The sequence below is a fragment of the Heptranchias perlo genome, chromosome 15, assembly GCF_035084215.1.
Source record: "Heptranchias perlo isolate sHepPer1 chromosome 15, sHepPer1.hap1, whole genome shotgun sequence".
In the NCBI taxonomy this organism is placed as follows: domain Eukaryota; kingdom Metazoa; phylum Chordata; class Chondrichthyes; order Hexanchiformes; family Hexanchidae; genus Heptranchias; species Heptranchias perlo.
This window is the reverse complement of record NC_090339.1, coordinates 27,628,571-27,645,207: the sequence shown is the minus strand read 5'-3', so window position 1 is coordinate 27,645,207 and position 16,637 is coordinate 27,628,571. Positions and strand designations below refer to the sequence as shown.

Sequence of the window (16,637 nt, the reverse complement as noted above, 5' to 3'; positions counted from 1 at the left end):
CATACAAGCATTTATCCAACACAAATACTTCCATTTCAAGTAAGTTTTAGAAATAAGTTTTAACCTGTAAATTACTGGAAACAATGTAAATGTGATCTGATCTGCTGTCAGAACTGCAAAACTCACTGTTATATAATGCCTGATCCTTTCGACAGATGTGAATCTGGCTTCTGATTCTGATGCTAAGCGGACCGTAAACTGAAAGAGCCCTGTCAACTGATTGATAAAAACAAGGAGAAAAGAGGATATTCTTATGAGAGAAAAGAAATCGTCAGTATGTAAATCCATTTTATTAGCTGGAAGGCACAGAACTAATTCAGTCAGAGTTACTAGGTAGCAGTTTGTTAAAGCGCGGGAGAAGCGGCTGAGCGGAGCATAAAGCGCGGGAGAAGCGGCTGAGCGGAGCATAAAGCGCGGGAGAAGAGGCTGAGCGGAGCATAAAGCGCGGGAGAAGAGGCTGAGCGGACCATAAAGCGCGGGAGAAGAGGCTGAGCGGAGCATAAAGCGCGGGAGAAGAGGCTGAGCGGAGCATAAAGCGCGGGAGAAGAGGCTGAGCGGAGCATAAAGCGCGGGAGAAGAGGCTGAGCGGAGCATAAAGCGCGGGAGAAGAGGCTGAGCGGACCATAAAGCGCGGGAGAAGAGGCTGAGCGGACCATAAAGCGCGGGAGAAGAGGCTGAGCGGACCATAAAGCGCGGGAGAAGAGGCTGAGCGGACCATAAAGCGCGGGAGAAGAGGCTGAGCGGACCATAAAGCGCGGGAGAAGAGGCTGAGCGGAGCATAAAGGGAGCCATGCGATGAATCATAAAATCAAGAAATAATCAACAAGTGATGTCAGAAGGCAAGGAGGAGTGCAGGGGTAAGTCACTAAGTACTTAGTTAATTGGTTAGTGTTTTTAGTGGTTATTGTTCATAGGAACACAAGACATTGGAACATAGGAACAGGAGTAGGCCATTTTGCCCCTCGAGCCTGTTCTGCCATTCAGTGAGATCATGGCTGATCTGTGACCTAACTCCATTTACCCGCCTTAGCCCCATATCCCTTAATACCTTTGGTTAACAAAAATCTAACAATCTCAGATTTAAAATTAACAATTGAGCTAGCACCAACTGCCAATTGCGGAAGAGAGTTCCAAACTTCTACCACCTTTTGCGTGTAAAAGTGTTTCCTAACTTCACACCTTAAAGTCCTGGCTCTAATTTTTAGGCTCTGTCCCCTAGTCCTAGACTCCCCAACCAATGGAAATAGTTTCTCTCTACCTACCCTAGCAGTTCCTCTTGATATCTTGAAAACTTCAATCAAATCACCCCTAAATCTTCTAAATTCTAGGGAATACAACCCTAGTTTAATCTCGCCTCGTAATTTAACCCTTGGAATCCAGATATCATTCTAGTAAATCTACGCTGCACTCCCTCCAAGGCCAATATACGGTGCCCAGAACTGAACACAGTACTCCGGTGTGGTCTAACCACAATAGTGGTTAGTGGTTAGTGTCTTTAGTGGTTGGCTAGTGTTTATTTAAAAAAGAGATTAGTGTTTTAGTGTTAGATTTACAGTAAATTGCCTTAAAGCTAAACAAACTGTTTATACAACTGTTAGCTAACATGGCAGGACAGCTGGGTTCCATCGCATGCACATCCTAAGCCATGTGGGAACTCCAGAAAACTGTGTGTCCTGGAAAACCAAATGTGCAGGAGCTCGAGCTCAGAGTTTCTGAGCTTGAGGGGCGGCTGGCGTCACTACAGTGCGTATGGGAAGCTGAGAGTTTCATGGATAGCAGGTTTCAGGAGGTGGTCACCCCGCAGCTACAGAAAGTTCAGGAGGACATAGACAGACTGGTAAAATGGGCAGACATTTCCGAGTATATTCTTATCAGGAAAGGCTGAACAAGCTGCGGCTCTGTTCTCTACAAAAGAGAAAACTGGGGGGGGTGACCTGATGGAGGTCTTTAAGATAATGATAGGATTTGAGAGGGTAGATGTAGAGAAAATGTTTCCACTTGTGGGGGAGTCCAAAACTAGAGGTCATAAATATAAAATAGTCACTAATAAATCCAATAGGGAATTCAGGAGAAACATCTTTACCCAAAGAGTGGTAAGAATGTGGAACATGCTACCACAGGGAGTAGTTGAGGCAAATAGTATAGATGCTTTTAAGGGCAAGCTAGATAAGCGCATGGGGGAGAAAGGAATAGAAGGGTATCCTGATAGGGTTTAGCTGAAGTAGGGAGGGAGGAGGCTCATGTGGAGCATAAACGGCAGCATGGACCAGTTGGGCCGAATGGCCTGTTTCTGTGTTGTAGTTTCGATGTAACTCGATGGCAGATGAAATTTAACGCAGAGAAGTATGAAGTGATACATATTGGTAGGAAGAATGAGGAGAGGCAATATGAACTAAATGGTACCCAGAGGTCACAGATTTGAGGTGATTGGCAAGAGAGCCAGAGGCGACATGAGGAAACTTTTTTTTTTTACACAGCGAGTTGTAATGATCTGGAATGCACTGCCTGAAAGGGTGGTGGAAGCAGATTCTATAGTAACTTTCAAAAGGGAATTGGATAAAAACTTGAAGGAAAAAAAATTACAGGGCTATGGGGAAAGAGCAGAGGAATGGGACGAATTGGATAGCTCTTTCAAAGAGCCGGCACAGGCACGATAGGCTGAATGGCCTCCTGTGCTGTATGATTATGTACTATGGTAAGTAAAAATTTTGATCTCAAACAAAATTGAATGAAAAAGCATTTTGGTTATCACAGAAGCACCTTGCTCCAACACATTAAGCTGTGACACTCTCAAGGCAGAGACCTATGCGCTCAGTCCTTCATGTGATGAGTTCCCGATTTTAGTTGTGCCTAGGGACAGCATCTCTCTTTTTTGTATGAAGAAAGCGAGGTGAAAAGCCAAGGCCCATGGTTCAGGACATTATCAAGGTTGATAAGTATGAGGGAAAAAGGATAGGTTAAATCAAACAGTAATGGTTCGATGCCACTAAGCATGGATTTTAAAGGCCTGTAGATTATAGGAGGAAAGGAAGATTGAGAGAGATAAGCTTCTTCCATAGATTTATGATCCAGGGAAAGAATACGTGGAAGACCGTACAATTAATTTCTGGGGCCGATTTTAACTCGGAGGTGGGAATGACGGGCGCAGGGGATGAAGCAGGCAGCGATTCATCTGGTCGCCTGGTGCTGAGGCCCGGGAGATTTTAACTCCTAGGCCTCATTTAAACACCCCAAAAATGATTCCTTCCTGAGGGCGGTGAGACGTCTACACTAATGGGTGGGAGTGGAAGGTCGTGGGGGTTCAGCCACTGGGGACCCATGGAAACAGTCCGCGACAAGGTAAGTGAGAAAGGGGGAGATGGGGAATGAAGTTGGTTGGGGGAGAGGGGGATGCCCAGGGCAGGGGAGGCCAAAGGTATCTTTGTGGGGTCAGGAGGTGCACTCCTGCTCCTCCTGGCCCACAAGGTGTCCACATAAAAGTTAATTTTTCAAACTTACCTTGGCCTCTTCTCGTCACTCCACGGACTCTCACCGTGGTTGAGGTGTCAGGGTTAGCCCTGTGCGGGCCTTGTGAATGCGGAAGTCAAAATGATGTTGTGGCGCTGATGACTCATCGAGCAACAACTTTAGGATTTGAATTAGGCCCCCACCTGCCTATCAAGGGAGCCTCGGCTGACTTCAAAGTTGGTGAACATAAAATGTCATCGGCAGGAACATTGCGGCCTCAGATGATTTTAACTCCTCCCACGTTACCCCTCCCGGCGGAGGGGGGACTATTAAAATTGACCCCTTTATTTTAACACATAGGGTGTAAGAAGGAAGAAGCATGTCGGATAGTGTACTCCCACAGAGTGGAAGTAAAAAAATTTAGAAACACAGACTGCTCTCATGTAGCTCCAAGGACACCTGCTTTCTTGTGCAGGGGAGTGATGAGCAGTGAGTAGGAATATTACAGAGGGAAGAAAGTTGATTAAATTGGGAAAAACATCAAAATGTAGAAAAACAGTTAAATAAACAATGTGATAATATGCCCTCCAAGTAGATAATGTATGTGACTAACCTTACCATCCACAGCTACTCCCAAACCTGTAATCCTGGCTGTGCATCATGTGATACTATAATATTCACTAATAATATCACAAATTAATCCTATCCCGTTATCTCTTTCCTTTCCTTAAGGCAGTGACTCATGCTGAGGTCCTTTTCAGGGAATAACCTAAATTGCCGTAATTCATGAGTGAGCTTAGTGAGTGTTGGACAGGCTATTCACCCGTGGATGGAGATGGAAAAATATCACAGGTGAACCCAATCTTGGCCTCACCCAGTGTTTAGACACACACTTTCCAGGATGGGCCAATGTCTGGTAATCAAAAGCAATAGCCCTGGCTAATTTTTCTCCTCCACAAATCGGGACACTGAGGCCAAGTGTAGTTTCCCCATAGCCACACTGGCTGAAATCTTACATGTTCATTGTAAATTAAATTAAAACCGTAACTGTTTTATAGAGTTACAACTATCTGGGAAAGAGTTAAATGCTGGAACCTAATTAAAGGGGGCATCATCTAAATCTTCTGACCAGCTTCCAGTTTTGTTACTTTTTCATTCACAGGTAAATATTACTAATGACCTGCAGTTGGAGTTTCTTAATTTGAAGTTACCTGGACTGCGTGGGAGATGGCAAGACCTGCATAGGCTGGTGGAATTCTTCCATGCATGAAAACCATCATTGCTGAAACCACAGTGATGAGTATGATGCTGATGAGATCGAGGCGGACAGCCAGCCATCGCATGCCGCAGCTGAATAGGAAATGTGGACCCTGGTTACAATCCAGTAGCTCCTGGTACCTGAGAAAGAGTGGCACCAACCCAGAGTTAAGTGACAAGAAGTCTGATTTCTGCAACGCTGGGTGTTTCTTACAGATGTGCACTAAGATTAATTACATTAACCAACAACAAACAGATTCAATGGTTATGCAGGATTTTTTAACCACCAGATGTCAGCAGTGTTGTTTCTATGCTATTATTTACTAAGTATGCTCATGACATCTATCATCCATCAAAACAGGTATTACTAGCAAAACGTGGCTAAAATAATTACATGTATTTTTGTTATATTTGTCTAATTCAAGCTACGGAAACAGTTACAGAGACTGCATTTACCTTAGAGAACATAAGTTATTCTATGCCCGTTTTTGTTTAGTATCGAAATTGTGTTAATTTGATGTCAAAATAATGTCTGGATGTTTTACAAATAAAATGTAGTTTTAATTTTTGTTGTTAGCTTTTCATAATTTTATGTACAAATGCAAGTTTAATGATCCTATTCTACATTGTGTTTTGAAGCTGCTAATGGATTGTTACATTAGATTTGTTTTCATGGCTTTACACAGGTTGGGAGAAGAAAGAATTTGCATTTATGTAGTGCCCTTCACATCCTCAGGACGTCCCAAGGCATTTAACAGCAAATGAAGTACTTTTGAAGTATAGTCACTGTTGATAGGTAGGCAAACATGACAGACAATTTGTTGACAGCAAGGTCCCACAAACTATAACTTATTCTCTCACTACACACAATCAAAATCTTGTCTGAATTTGTACATATGTTTAAACATATATAGGGAGTTCCCCCAATAGCCCAGTACTATATAGACTAGAAAGCACTGGTTTGATTCCCAGCTTGTGCTGTTAGCTGATCTCAGCTGAGATAGAGATTGGCTTCAGAGACCTGGGCTTGAGAGGGGAAATTTAGCCAGGTTCCCATTCCTGATTACTATCCAGTGGCAGCATTGTAAAGTGTGGCTGTGTGGACCTCAGGATTAGGCTCTGTGCTGATGCCCTCAATGGTAGAATAGCCTGCCAACACCCACTCTCTGGAGTCATGCAGGATAAATAGTCACTTGAGTTAGGTATTGGAGGACTGTCAGTAGCCATTCAACTAAACCCCAGTAGTACTTTTCTTTCAGAGAAGGAAGAGAGAAAAACCCAAAGGAAAATTGAACAAAACATGACAGATTTGAAAATGGTGGGATTCAAATTGTATGGCTGAAGAAAACTTTCATAGCCTATTCATTGGTATCATGGTTAAGGTTCAAATCTATTTCACTTATGGCTAAACTGTATATTATACCATTCCTATTGTGCATTATCTATATAATTCAATGGGAATATGAAACACATTGAATTATAGATAACATACAACTCACTCCTCAAAATCCATGTATAGTAGACTCCCTAAGGTTCTCCGAAATACCACAACCTTTACTATGATAAAGGGTCATGCAATGGAAGAGAGCTATGATTTATGACTCCAAAATCCACATAAATATCACTTAATATTATCTCCATGGAGATTTTAGTAAAACATAATAGCGACCTCGGGAAAATTTCATACTTTCTATGTTCACCTGAACCATGAAAAACACCTAGTAGTATAGTTATGGCTCCTCCTGGTCTGGGAACACCTCGATTTTAAAATTCTCACCCTTGTTTTCAAATCCCTCCATGGCCTCACCCTCCCTATCTCTGTAACCTCCTCCAGCCCTACAATCCTCCAAGATCTCTGTACTCCTCCAATTCTTGCCTCTTGCACATCCCCTATTTTAATCGCTCCACCATTGGTGGCTGTGCCTTCAGCTGCCTAGGCCCTAAGCTGTGGAATTCCCTCCCTAAACCTTTCAGTCTCTCTACCTTTCTCACCTCCTTTAAGACACTCCTTAAAACCTACCTCTTTGACCAAGCTTTTGGTCACCTGTCCTAATACCTCCTTATGTGGCTCAGTGTCAAATTTTTTTTGATAATGCTCCTGTGAAGTTCCTTGGGATGTTTCACTACGTTAAAGGTACTATATAAATGCAAGTTGTTGTTAGTTAGTTAGTTAGTTAGTATACACCTAGTAGTATAGTTATAGATTTTCCTTCAAAATCTGGCCTGTATCTGGAGAGTCGATTTTGAATTGTACAATATTAGAATGAAATACGTGCTGTTTACAGGTCTGTCATTAGTGGTGGTAATGGCTAGAATAATTTACGGTAATGAATTGTGTATCACAAAACATGCCCACAACACTGATGTCCTTTCCCATCTATCTATAATAATACATTAAAATTTTACATCTACACGGACTTCATGTCCACAAAGCCTTACTTGCAGTTGTCGTGTTTTTGTCACACTTTTGTGTCTACTTTTTTCCAGTATAAATTTCTATGTCCACGTTTGTAATGGAAACTGCCTATGTAAACTTGTCCCACTGTAATTACTCTCTCCGGCCAGTGGTAGCACTGAAGTGCCTCAGTTTTGTACCTCCTGCTCCTCGGCCTGTACTGCAACCAACTCTACTTCTCTTGCTTCCCACATTGCTGTAAGTTTTGCTATTTAAATATAAATAATAATATAAAATCAAAGCATGATGTGAAAAAAGGACAAAATGTATGATTTTAAAATGGGGGTGAAATTACAACTGCGCACTGGTCCAATTATCCCCTGCCTTCTAACCCCACTTTACCTGAAGACTACACTTGGTCTTGACTCCCCATGTGCAATATCACGTTGTGAAATAACATGTTTAAAATATAATCCTTTCCACAGCTTCTTAAGACTATAATAAAGTCTTGTATTAAAGTCTTTCACTGTATTTTACGGTAACTAGTTAATATCTATTTTATCTTTTACATATATTGTTATATTAGCTGTGCTTTGTTGTACAGTTAACATATTTTTGCATTTTTTTTTGATGAGAAGGTATTTGCTACTCACTTTTGCAGGAATTCATCTTCCTTGTCATACGCGTGGATGGTGGCCAAACCCTGGACGCTGGAGGCAATGAGAGATGTAAACGGTGACTGGCTGATACTGTCCATACGCTTAAGCTCGCGAACTAACACCCTGCCAAGAGATACAGAATTCAGCAGATTATTAACAATTGTTCACTTCCTTTCCACTCTCCAATTTTTTTCCTCTTTTCTTCCCTCGTCCCAAAACAGGAATTTGCTGAAATACAGTTCCAAAGATACTGGCGGCCCTCTGATACTTCACTCTAGTGCCCATTCTTCATCTGTGAGCCTAGATAGTGAATGTTTGCTGAGTGTTCAATTTATTTTCCACAGCCAAGTCCAATCATTCAATGTCCATATATTTTCTTTTTCCAGCAGAGTGGGCACCATGGTTGATTTTTTTCTGATCCCTAACTCAGTGACACTGAAGCTAGATATAAGGCCCCAACACTGCCTGGCTGAGATCAGCTAACTTATAACAATAATAACCTGCATTTATATAGTGCCTTTAACGTAGTAAAATGTCCCAAGGCATTTCACAGGAGCAATTATCAAACAAAATTTGACACCAAGTCACAGAAGGAGATATTAGGACAGGTGACCAAAAGCTTGGTCAAAGGAAGAGAGAGAGGTAGAGAGGCGGAGAGGTTTAGGGGGTGAATTCCACAGCTTAGGGCCTAGGCAGCTGAAGGCACAGCTGCCAATGGTGGAGCGATTAAAATCAGGGATGCACTAGAGACAAGAATTGGAGGAGTGCCAAGATCTCAGAGGGTTATAGGGCTAGAGTAAGGTACAGAGATAGGGAGGGGGAGGCCATTGAGGGATTTGAAAACAAGGGTGAGAATGTTAAAATCAAGGCGTTCTCAGAATGTAGGTCAGTGAACACAGAGGTGATGGGTGAACAGGACTTGGTGCAAGTTAGGATATGGGCAGCAGAGTTTTGGATGAGCACAAGTTTATGGAGCTCATCCAAAACAAAGGGACATTACCTTGAGATCCTGTTGACAATCATGAAGATAATGCTGAGTGGTAACACTGAAATAAGGAACCACGGGAAGACTGTGCTAACGACACCAAGACAGAACAATACAAGAATGATATTCTGGATCAACATCTCGGTCTGAGTGGTCAGCCGCACATCCACTGAAAAGAGAACAGGTAGAATATTTGGGATTGAGAAACTTTATTTCACGTTATGACACATGTGCACATTAATCCTATGTGTGCTCTTTCTCAACAGATATACAATAATTACAAAGGAGAAGGTATGCAGAGGAATTGCGAAACACAGATTAAAGACATCACATCTGCTGTATGAGATGGAGGTCCTGCTGCTGTCGACTAAAAACTGGTGTAACTGGGTGATGGGCATGTCTAGGATAATGAATGCAAAAGGAGAAACAAAGAAAAGCAAACTAATCGGAACCATGTATTACCAAGGAGTTAGAGAGTGGGTCAGTGCATCACAACTCTTTGCAGGGATCTGACGCAATACTTTTCACTTCCAGCCTGACCAGAAAATGAAACAAGCCAAACATTTTGTCTCTATGGTTGTTGACAGAATATAATCTTCAATATGGCTGGACTGGTCTGGCCAACTATTCACCTCCCGAGGTGGAATATTCCACGACTGTCAAGTGCTCTCCCGCAAAGAGATGTTAATAGTCACTTGTTGAAAGCAATGAAGTTGGAATGACAGTTGACTTTGGCATTCATGCCCTTTACCCTTTGACTTTGACCTCCAGAGCTAGTAAATCATCAAGGGGGTAGAGTTTCCGCTTTGGGCGCAATTGGTAATTAGCACAAATTGTGCCCGAAAATTGCACTGGTTATGTTACATAATCACAAACGTAAAATCTTCCATAAACCAGTGCAATCCAGCGGCTTAATCATTTATTATTTTTCTTCACAATAAAAAATATTCCTTGATGTATTTATGAGTGGTAAGCTGGTGCAATTTTATTAATACAGCTGAAAATCAGTTCATCACAAAAATTAAGCATTTTTAATAAGGGTGTCTAGTCCTCCACCTGTAACTTGATTTTAAATCACTGAAAATGACTTTAAAAAAACTATACTGAACCATTTACTACTTTCATTGATGTACATTAGTCAGTTTCTTAGTAAATTAAATATTTTTAAAATGTAAAAACATAAGAACATAAGAAATAGGAGCAGGTGTAGGCCATCCAGCCCCTCGAGCCTACTCCGCCATTCAACAAGAACATGGCTGACCTTCTACCTCAATGCCATTTTCCTGCACCATCCCATATCCCTTGATGCCTTTAATATCTAGAAATCTATTGAACTTTGTTTTGAATGTACTCAATGGCTAAGCTCCACAGCCCTCTGGGGTAGAGAATTCCAAAGATTCACCACCCTCTGAGTGAAGAAATTTCTCTTCATCTCAGTCCTAAATGGCCTACCCTTATTCTGAGACTGTGACCCCTGGTTCTAGATTCCCCAGCCAGGGGAAACATCCTCCTTGCATCTACCCTGTCGAGCCCTGTATGAATTTTGTATGTTTCAATGAGATCACCTCTCATTCTTCTAAACTCTAGAGAATACAGGCCTCAGTCTCTCTTCATACAACAATCCGCCATCCCAGGAATCAGTCTGGTGAACCTTTGTTGCACTCCCTCTATGGCAAGTATACATTTTCTTAGGTAAGGAGACCAAAATTGTACACAATACTCCAGGTGCAGTCTCACCAAGGCCCTATATAATTGCAGTAAGACATCTTTACTCCTATACACAAATCCTTTTGTAATAAAGGCCAACATACCATTTGCCTTCCTAATTGCCTGCTGCACCTGCATGTTAGCTTTCAGTGACTCATGTACAAGGACACCGAGGTCCCTTTGAACATCAACATTTCCCAATCTCTCACCATTTAAAAAATACTCTTCATTTCTGTTTTTCCTACCAAAGTGGATAACTTCACAATTTCCACATTATATTCCACCTGCCATGTTCGTGCCCACCCATTTAGCCTATCTATATCCCCTTGAAGCCTCCTAGCATCCTCCTCACAACTCACATTCCCACCTAGTTTTGTGTCATCAGCAAACTCATTGATATAGATTGTGAATAGCTGGGGCCCAAGCACCAATCCCTGCGGTACCCCGCTAGTCACAGTCTGCCAACCTGAAAAAGACCCGTTTATTCCTATTTTCTGTTTTCTGTCTCTTAACCAATTCTCAATCCATGCCAGTATATTACTCCCAATTCCATTCGCTCTAACTTTGTTCACCAACCTCCTGTGTGGGACCTTATCGAAAGCCTTCTGAAAATCCAAATACACCACATCCACTGGTTCCCCCTTACCTATTCTACTAGTTACATCCACAAAGGACTCCAGTAGGTTTGTCAAACATTATTCCCCTTTCATAAATTCATGTTGACTCTGCCAAATCCTATTATTGTTTTCTAAGTGTCCTGTTATCACATTCTTTATAATAGATTCTAGCATTTTCCCTACTGCTGATGTCAGGCTAACAGGTCTTTAGTTCCCTGTTTTCTCTCCCTCCTGTCTTAAAATATAGTGGGGTTACATTTGCTACCCTCCAATCTGCAGGAACCATTCCAGAATCTACAGAATTTTGGAAGATGCCAACCAATACATCCACTGTCTCTATAGCCACCTCTTTCAAAACCCTGGGATGTCGATCATCAGGTCCTTGGGATTTATCGACTTTTAGTCCCATTAATTTCTCTAGTACTATTTTTTTTACTAATACTAATTTATTTCAATTCCTCATTCTTCCCAGACCCTTGGATCTCTAGTATTTCTGGGATGTTTTTTGTGTTTTCTTCCGTGAAAAATGTTTAAGACGTGCCTACTAGTGCCTGTGTGCCTACGAAAACAAGCTAAATTTGAAGATCCTCCTCGAACTGCCCCAAAAGGGACAATCGTCGTTATTTCGATCGAGGGGCATGGACAGTTTTGTGGGCAGGGCCGGCTTCAATGCAACGATTTTTGAACCAGCGCAAAAGATCGTGAAACTCGAATTACGCTGGACATAATTAACGTACAGTGTAAATTGAATATCTGCGATCTTTTGCACTGGTTTGGCCGGATCACGCTGATAAAACCAGTGCAATCTAGCGGAAACTCTACCCCCTTGAGTTCATATTTATAATAGTTGCGTAAACAAAAACCACAATGCTGTGCAGTAAATCTCATCCTGAAAAATGTCATAAATTTGAAAATAGTAATAATGAATCATGAGAAAGTTTTGTTCGCGGAATACATTATGTATCCCACTGTTATCTGATTTTATTTTCTACCTTTTAATGTACCTGAGATCACTTAAGTTTATATGAAGATGATTGCAAATTTTCTTTTGAAAAATCCAATTTAAGAGAATTTACTATTTTGTTATTTACTATATTTCTCATTCAAGACATTCTTCAGAAAGGCACTGATGCTTGAGCTAGTAGCACGATAGCTAACGCTCTGATAATAGTATCTGCTAGCTGCATTGTGCAGTTAGCAAACCCTTCTTATATTGCATTAGGACCTCAGTGTGAGTGGCAACAAAGTGCGATGTCAACAGAACTGTTTCCAGAAGGTCCAGCAGAAGGTCCATATCCTGACAGCAGCCATCGAAAAAAATAGCTCGGCCCAGATCATTCCATTTTTCAGCTTGGAGGAGAAAGGAATGATGACTAATCACTGCAAAGAGGATCTCACAGCAAAAACGAGCCTGTAGTGATTTAATTGCATCAGCAATTTTAACCACTGAAAGCTGAACTTAGGCAGGATTGCTGCATTTCTAAAAATGTATTTATCTCCCATTTTGAAATACAGCTGCGTGCTGGGCTGGAGTAATGTTGTAGCAATTGCAAACTCAAGGTGTTGCAAGATGCTCCTTTGGCTATTAGTTCAGGACTGACATCGGACCTTATACAGCCATTTCTCATTTCAACGCGAACCCAAAAGCATTTCACACCAATATGCTACTCAACATATTGAAGTTATAACACAGTTTGAAAATTAAGTAAAAAATGTACCTATTATATTTTACAACCAGAGCTTACCTTCATCCATATCCTTAGCAAATCTATTTAGAATGCGTCCCAGAGGTGTTGTGTCAAAGAACGTCATTGGGCATCTAAGAATTTTTTTAAAAAGAGCATCATGCAGCTTGGAGGAGGCCCGGAGTGTGGACTGTAGAGAAAGGATGGTACATAATTACTAAAGATTCAAATAACCAATAGCACAGTGGAAATCTGTTACGAATCAATTCCTGTACAGTAAATAAATTTACCATCACTAAATCGCGCCAGACAAGTGCCAGGCAATGACCATCTCCAATAAAAGAGAGTCTAACCACCTCCCCTTGACATTCAACGGCATTACCATCGCCGAATCCCCCACCATCAACATCCTGGGGGTCACCATTGACCAGAAACTTAACTGGACCAGCCATATAAATACTGTGGCTACAAGAGCAGGTCAGAGGCTGGGTATTCTGTGGTGAGTGACTCACTTCCTGACTCCCCAAAGCCTTTCCACCATCTATAAGGCACAAGTCAGGAGTGTGATGGAATACTCTCCACTTGCCTGGATGAGTGCAGCTCCAACAACACTCAAGAAGCTCGACACCATCCAGGACAAAGCAGCCCGCTTGATTGGCACCCCATCCACCACCCTAAACATTCACTCCCTTCACCACCGACGCACTGTGGCTGCAGTGTGTACCATCCACAGAATGCACTGCAGCAACTCGCCAAGGCTTCTTCGACAGCACCTCCCAAACCCGCGACATCTACCACCGAGAAGGAAAAGAGCAGCAGGCACATGGGAACAACACCACCTGCACGTTCCCCTCCAAGTCACACACCATCCCGTCTTGGAAATATATTGCCGTTCCTTCATCATCGCTGGGTCAAAATCCTGGAACTCCCTTCCTAACAGCACTGTGGGATAACCTTCACCAGACGGACTGCAGTGGTTCAAGAAGGCGGCTCACCACCACCTTCTCAAGGGCAATTAGGGATGGCAATAAATGCTGACCTCACCAGCGACGCCCACATCCCATGAACGAATAAATAAAAAATGCTATTTAACATGAAATTGAGAAACAGTTATGTACTGGATTCATAAATAGGGTTTTGGCAGCCCAAGGTTCAGGTCTTCCTCTCCAGTTGTAATGCCACCAGAAATGTGGCAGAGACACTTCCACCTGCCTGTATGACCTGGGGTTGACCCCAATGAATTTTTTAGGATCAGCTTAATTTTAATAACATAGGTGAGCATACAATGGTCTTCCCACCTCTGATTGGAAGCTCACCACTGGAGGTGGCAGGAAATGGCATGTTGCACCGGTTTTAAATGCCTGCGGCAGTGTAAAGGGCAAGGTATCATCAGCAACTGTCTTTTTTTCTGGGTAGCAAAATTGCCAGTTGTGAAATGTTTGGAAGTTCGGAAGCAGAATGCACAACCCTCAAATTTTCAGTGCCATCCATAGAAGTGCTGCTGATTCAAAATAAGACAAAGGCAGCAGAGATCTGACAGAAGGAGGAAGTGGCACTCAACCGATTGCCGGCTGCAAGAGTAATTTGTGCCAATCTGGTATGGGACAGACCCTTCTCAGCGTGCATCAAATCAAGCAACTCTCATTCGTGCCAACTCTTTAAAGGAGTGAAGTCCTGTTTGGAACACGGGAGAGGAAGCTGTCCAAGTGAATTACCCAAAGTAAGTGGTCTTGGCAGTAGGGGCATCTCCATAATCCCCCACATGGTTACTCAATGCTATAGGATGTTTACTGATCTTACTAAGTCAGGCAAGGCAAACAGAGTCAGCCAGACTCTCCAAGGATGTACACCTAACCACGTTTATCACTTACAACCATGTCTCCTTCACTGTCTTGAATTGCTTCAAGAGCTTACCATTAATGTACAAGTGGTGCCTTGGACCCTTTTGGAAGTGGCTTAGATGAGATGGCATGAATGGGAGATGTGTAGTTTGATGTGCACTGAAAAGGGTCTGTAGATGCTGACATGTTTGTGACGGAATGGCTTAGGTGCGCACTCTGGCTGCCCGGCAGTGGGCCCGGAGTAAGAATGCAGCGACCACAGCAACGGCAGAAACGGGATGGTAAGTATTTCCCCACCATTTCTGGGATGTTACCACCCCATATCCACCAGATGGGAAGCCTCAAAATCTCCCCTTTATTTTCTTGTGTGCACCTGATAAAATAGACAACCTAGGAATGGCGGAGCACATCTGTGATGATGCACAGCATCCTAATTAAAACAAGCATTTTGTTCATTGGAACATGGTGCATGCTGCAACAAATACCCAGTAATACAGTAAAAGTCAGGAGCTAGGTTTTATTACTAAGAAGGTTGTAACAAGTGGATGTTCATTTATGACCATTAGTATTCTGCCTTGGATAAAATTTATGTAGCTACTGCTCTAACAGTTATGAATGGAAGGAAGAGGTTTGTTTTTACAAATAATGCATTTCAGCACCTTAACAAATGTGTAACCACGGAGTGCCTTGAAGAGCAGTACAGCCACCATGGATGCAGCGTAGACCCAAGTGTAAAAGTTCAGATTCGGATGGTCTCTCATGCTGTTGCTGATGTAGGTCACATTACCTGCAGTAACTGATGTATTCTGAAAAATAATGTCATGTACAATGTTCAAACAATCTCTCAAGAAGTCAGTTTACAATCATCTGTTGAGGCCATTGTTAACACTGCTGTCCTCAGTTCACTGCGATATTCATAGTTGTGTACGATATCAATGTAAAACTGAATTTTCTTTTTTTTTAAGCTTTGCGGTTCTGTTGCAGTTTGAAGACATTATGCGCCATAGGGCCTAAAGCACTAGTTTATGATATAGGATCTGCAGTTTATATCAGTTTATTTTTAACGTAACAAATTATAAACAAGTTAATGATCCTGAATGCATGACAGTACCCTATTGTGCAATTTACAAAGTGCTGCAATTTGGGAACTTTTTAAACCAGGCTAGGTATGAACAGGGTTATTGTGCCTGCATGTTTCAATCATGTTAGTTGTAGATAGCTGAGACATGGTCGAACATTTGCATTTGTTACAGGTTGTACCATGCTACAGCACTTAAAACAACTCACCCCACTGCCCTGCTTAATCCAGTAGCTGAGCCACCAGTTACTGAATGCAATGCTGCCTGCTGTCAATACGAACAGAAGAATGTTCACAAGGAAGATGAGAGTACCTCCTGCAGCCTTGATGTAAATTCCATAAGTTGACCAGGCCACAGAGCCACTAGCTTTTTCCTCTGCATGCATAAGCTCGTCTGGTAGCAAATAAAAATGGTAAATATCAGCACAATACTTTTTACGATTGAAACTTTACTCTCATGTGCCTCCCTTTCTTTGTGTTTCACTGAATTTTGATGCACTTAACTTTCAGTACATTACATTTAGTTGTGTGGTTGAGTAGTGTTATAAACTGTCTCAACTAAACTCTTTGTTTAAACGACTAAGGTGCTTGCATGAACATTAGGAACATTTTGATGTTTTGATATTTGCATGTAAGCATAGTAAATTGTTAGAGTCTGACACAGCAAATGTCTAAGTAAGACAAGACAAGCAATAAATGTGTGTTTTTTGTGACAGATTGTCAGATGAAACATGTTGTTTATTAAACAAAAGTAAAACGAATTGTAAAGTACTGCTGGCACAGGCATTATGGAGATCGTAATTTGTTGGGGGGAGATCATGAGTCGAGGTAGGAGATCGTGAGTGCGGGGGGGGGGGGGGGAATCGTGAGTGCAGGGGAGGGGAACTTGTGAGTGTGTGGGGGGGGTGGTGGGACTCGTGCGTGCGGGGGGGGAACTCGTGCGTGCGGAGGGGGGGGGGTGGAACT

At 42.2% G+C, this 16,637-nt stretch overlaps 1 protein-coding gene across 1 annotated transcript in view; it reads right to left on the bottom strand.

Annotated features, from left to right (window-relative positions):
* Positions 1-16,637, bottom strand: part of wu:fb13g09 (ATP-binding cassette sub-family C member 5) — a 131,497-nt gene that overhangs the window by 21,358 nt on the left and 93,502 nt on the right. The window contains exons 17-23 of the mRNA XM_067996974.1: positions 15,881-16,065; positions 15,253-15,399; positions 12,813-12,942; positions 8,759-8,912; positions 7,753-7,881; positions 4,659-4,845; positions 127-216 (exon numbers count right to left, since the gene is read on the bottom strand). Coding sequence (XP_067853075.1) covers positions 127-216; positions 4,659-4,845; positions 7,753-7,881; positions 8,759-8,912; positions 12,813-12,942; positions 15,253-15,399; positions 15,881-16,065 — 1,022 coding nt within the window. The remainder of the gene's footprint in view (positions 1-126; positions 217-4,658; positions 4,846-7,752; positions 7,882-8,758; positions 8,913-12,812; positions 12,943-15,252; positions 15,400-15,880; positions 16,066-16,637) is intronic.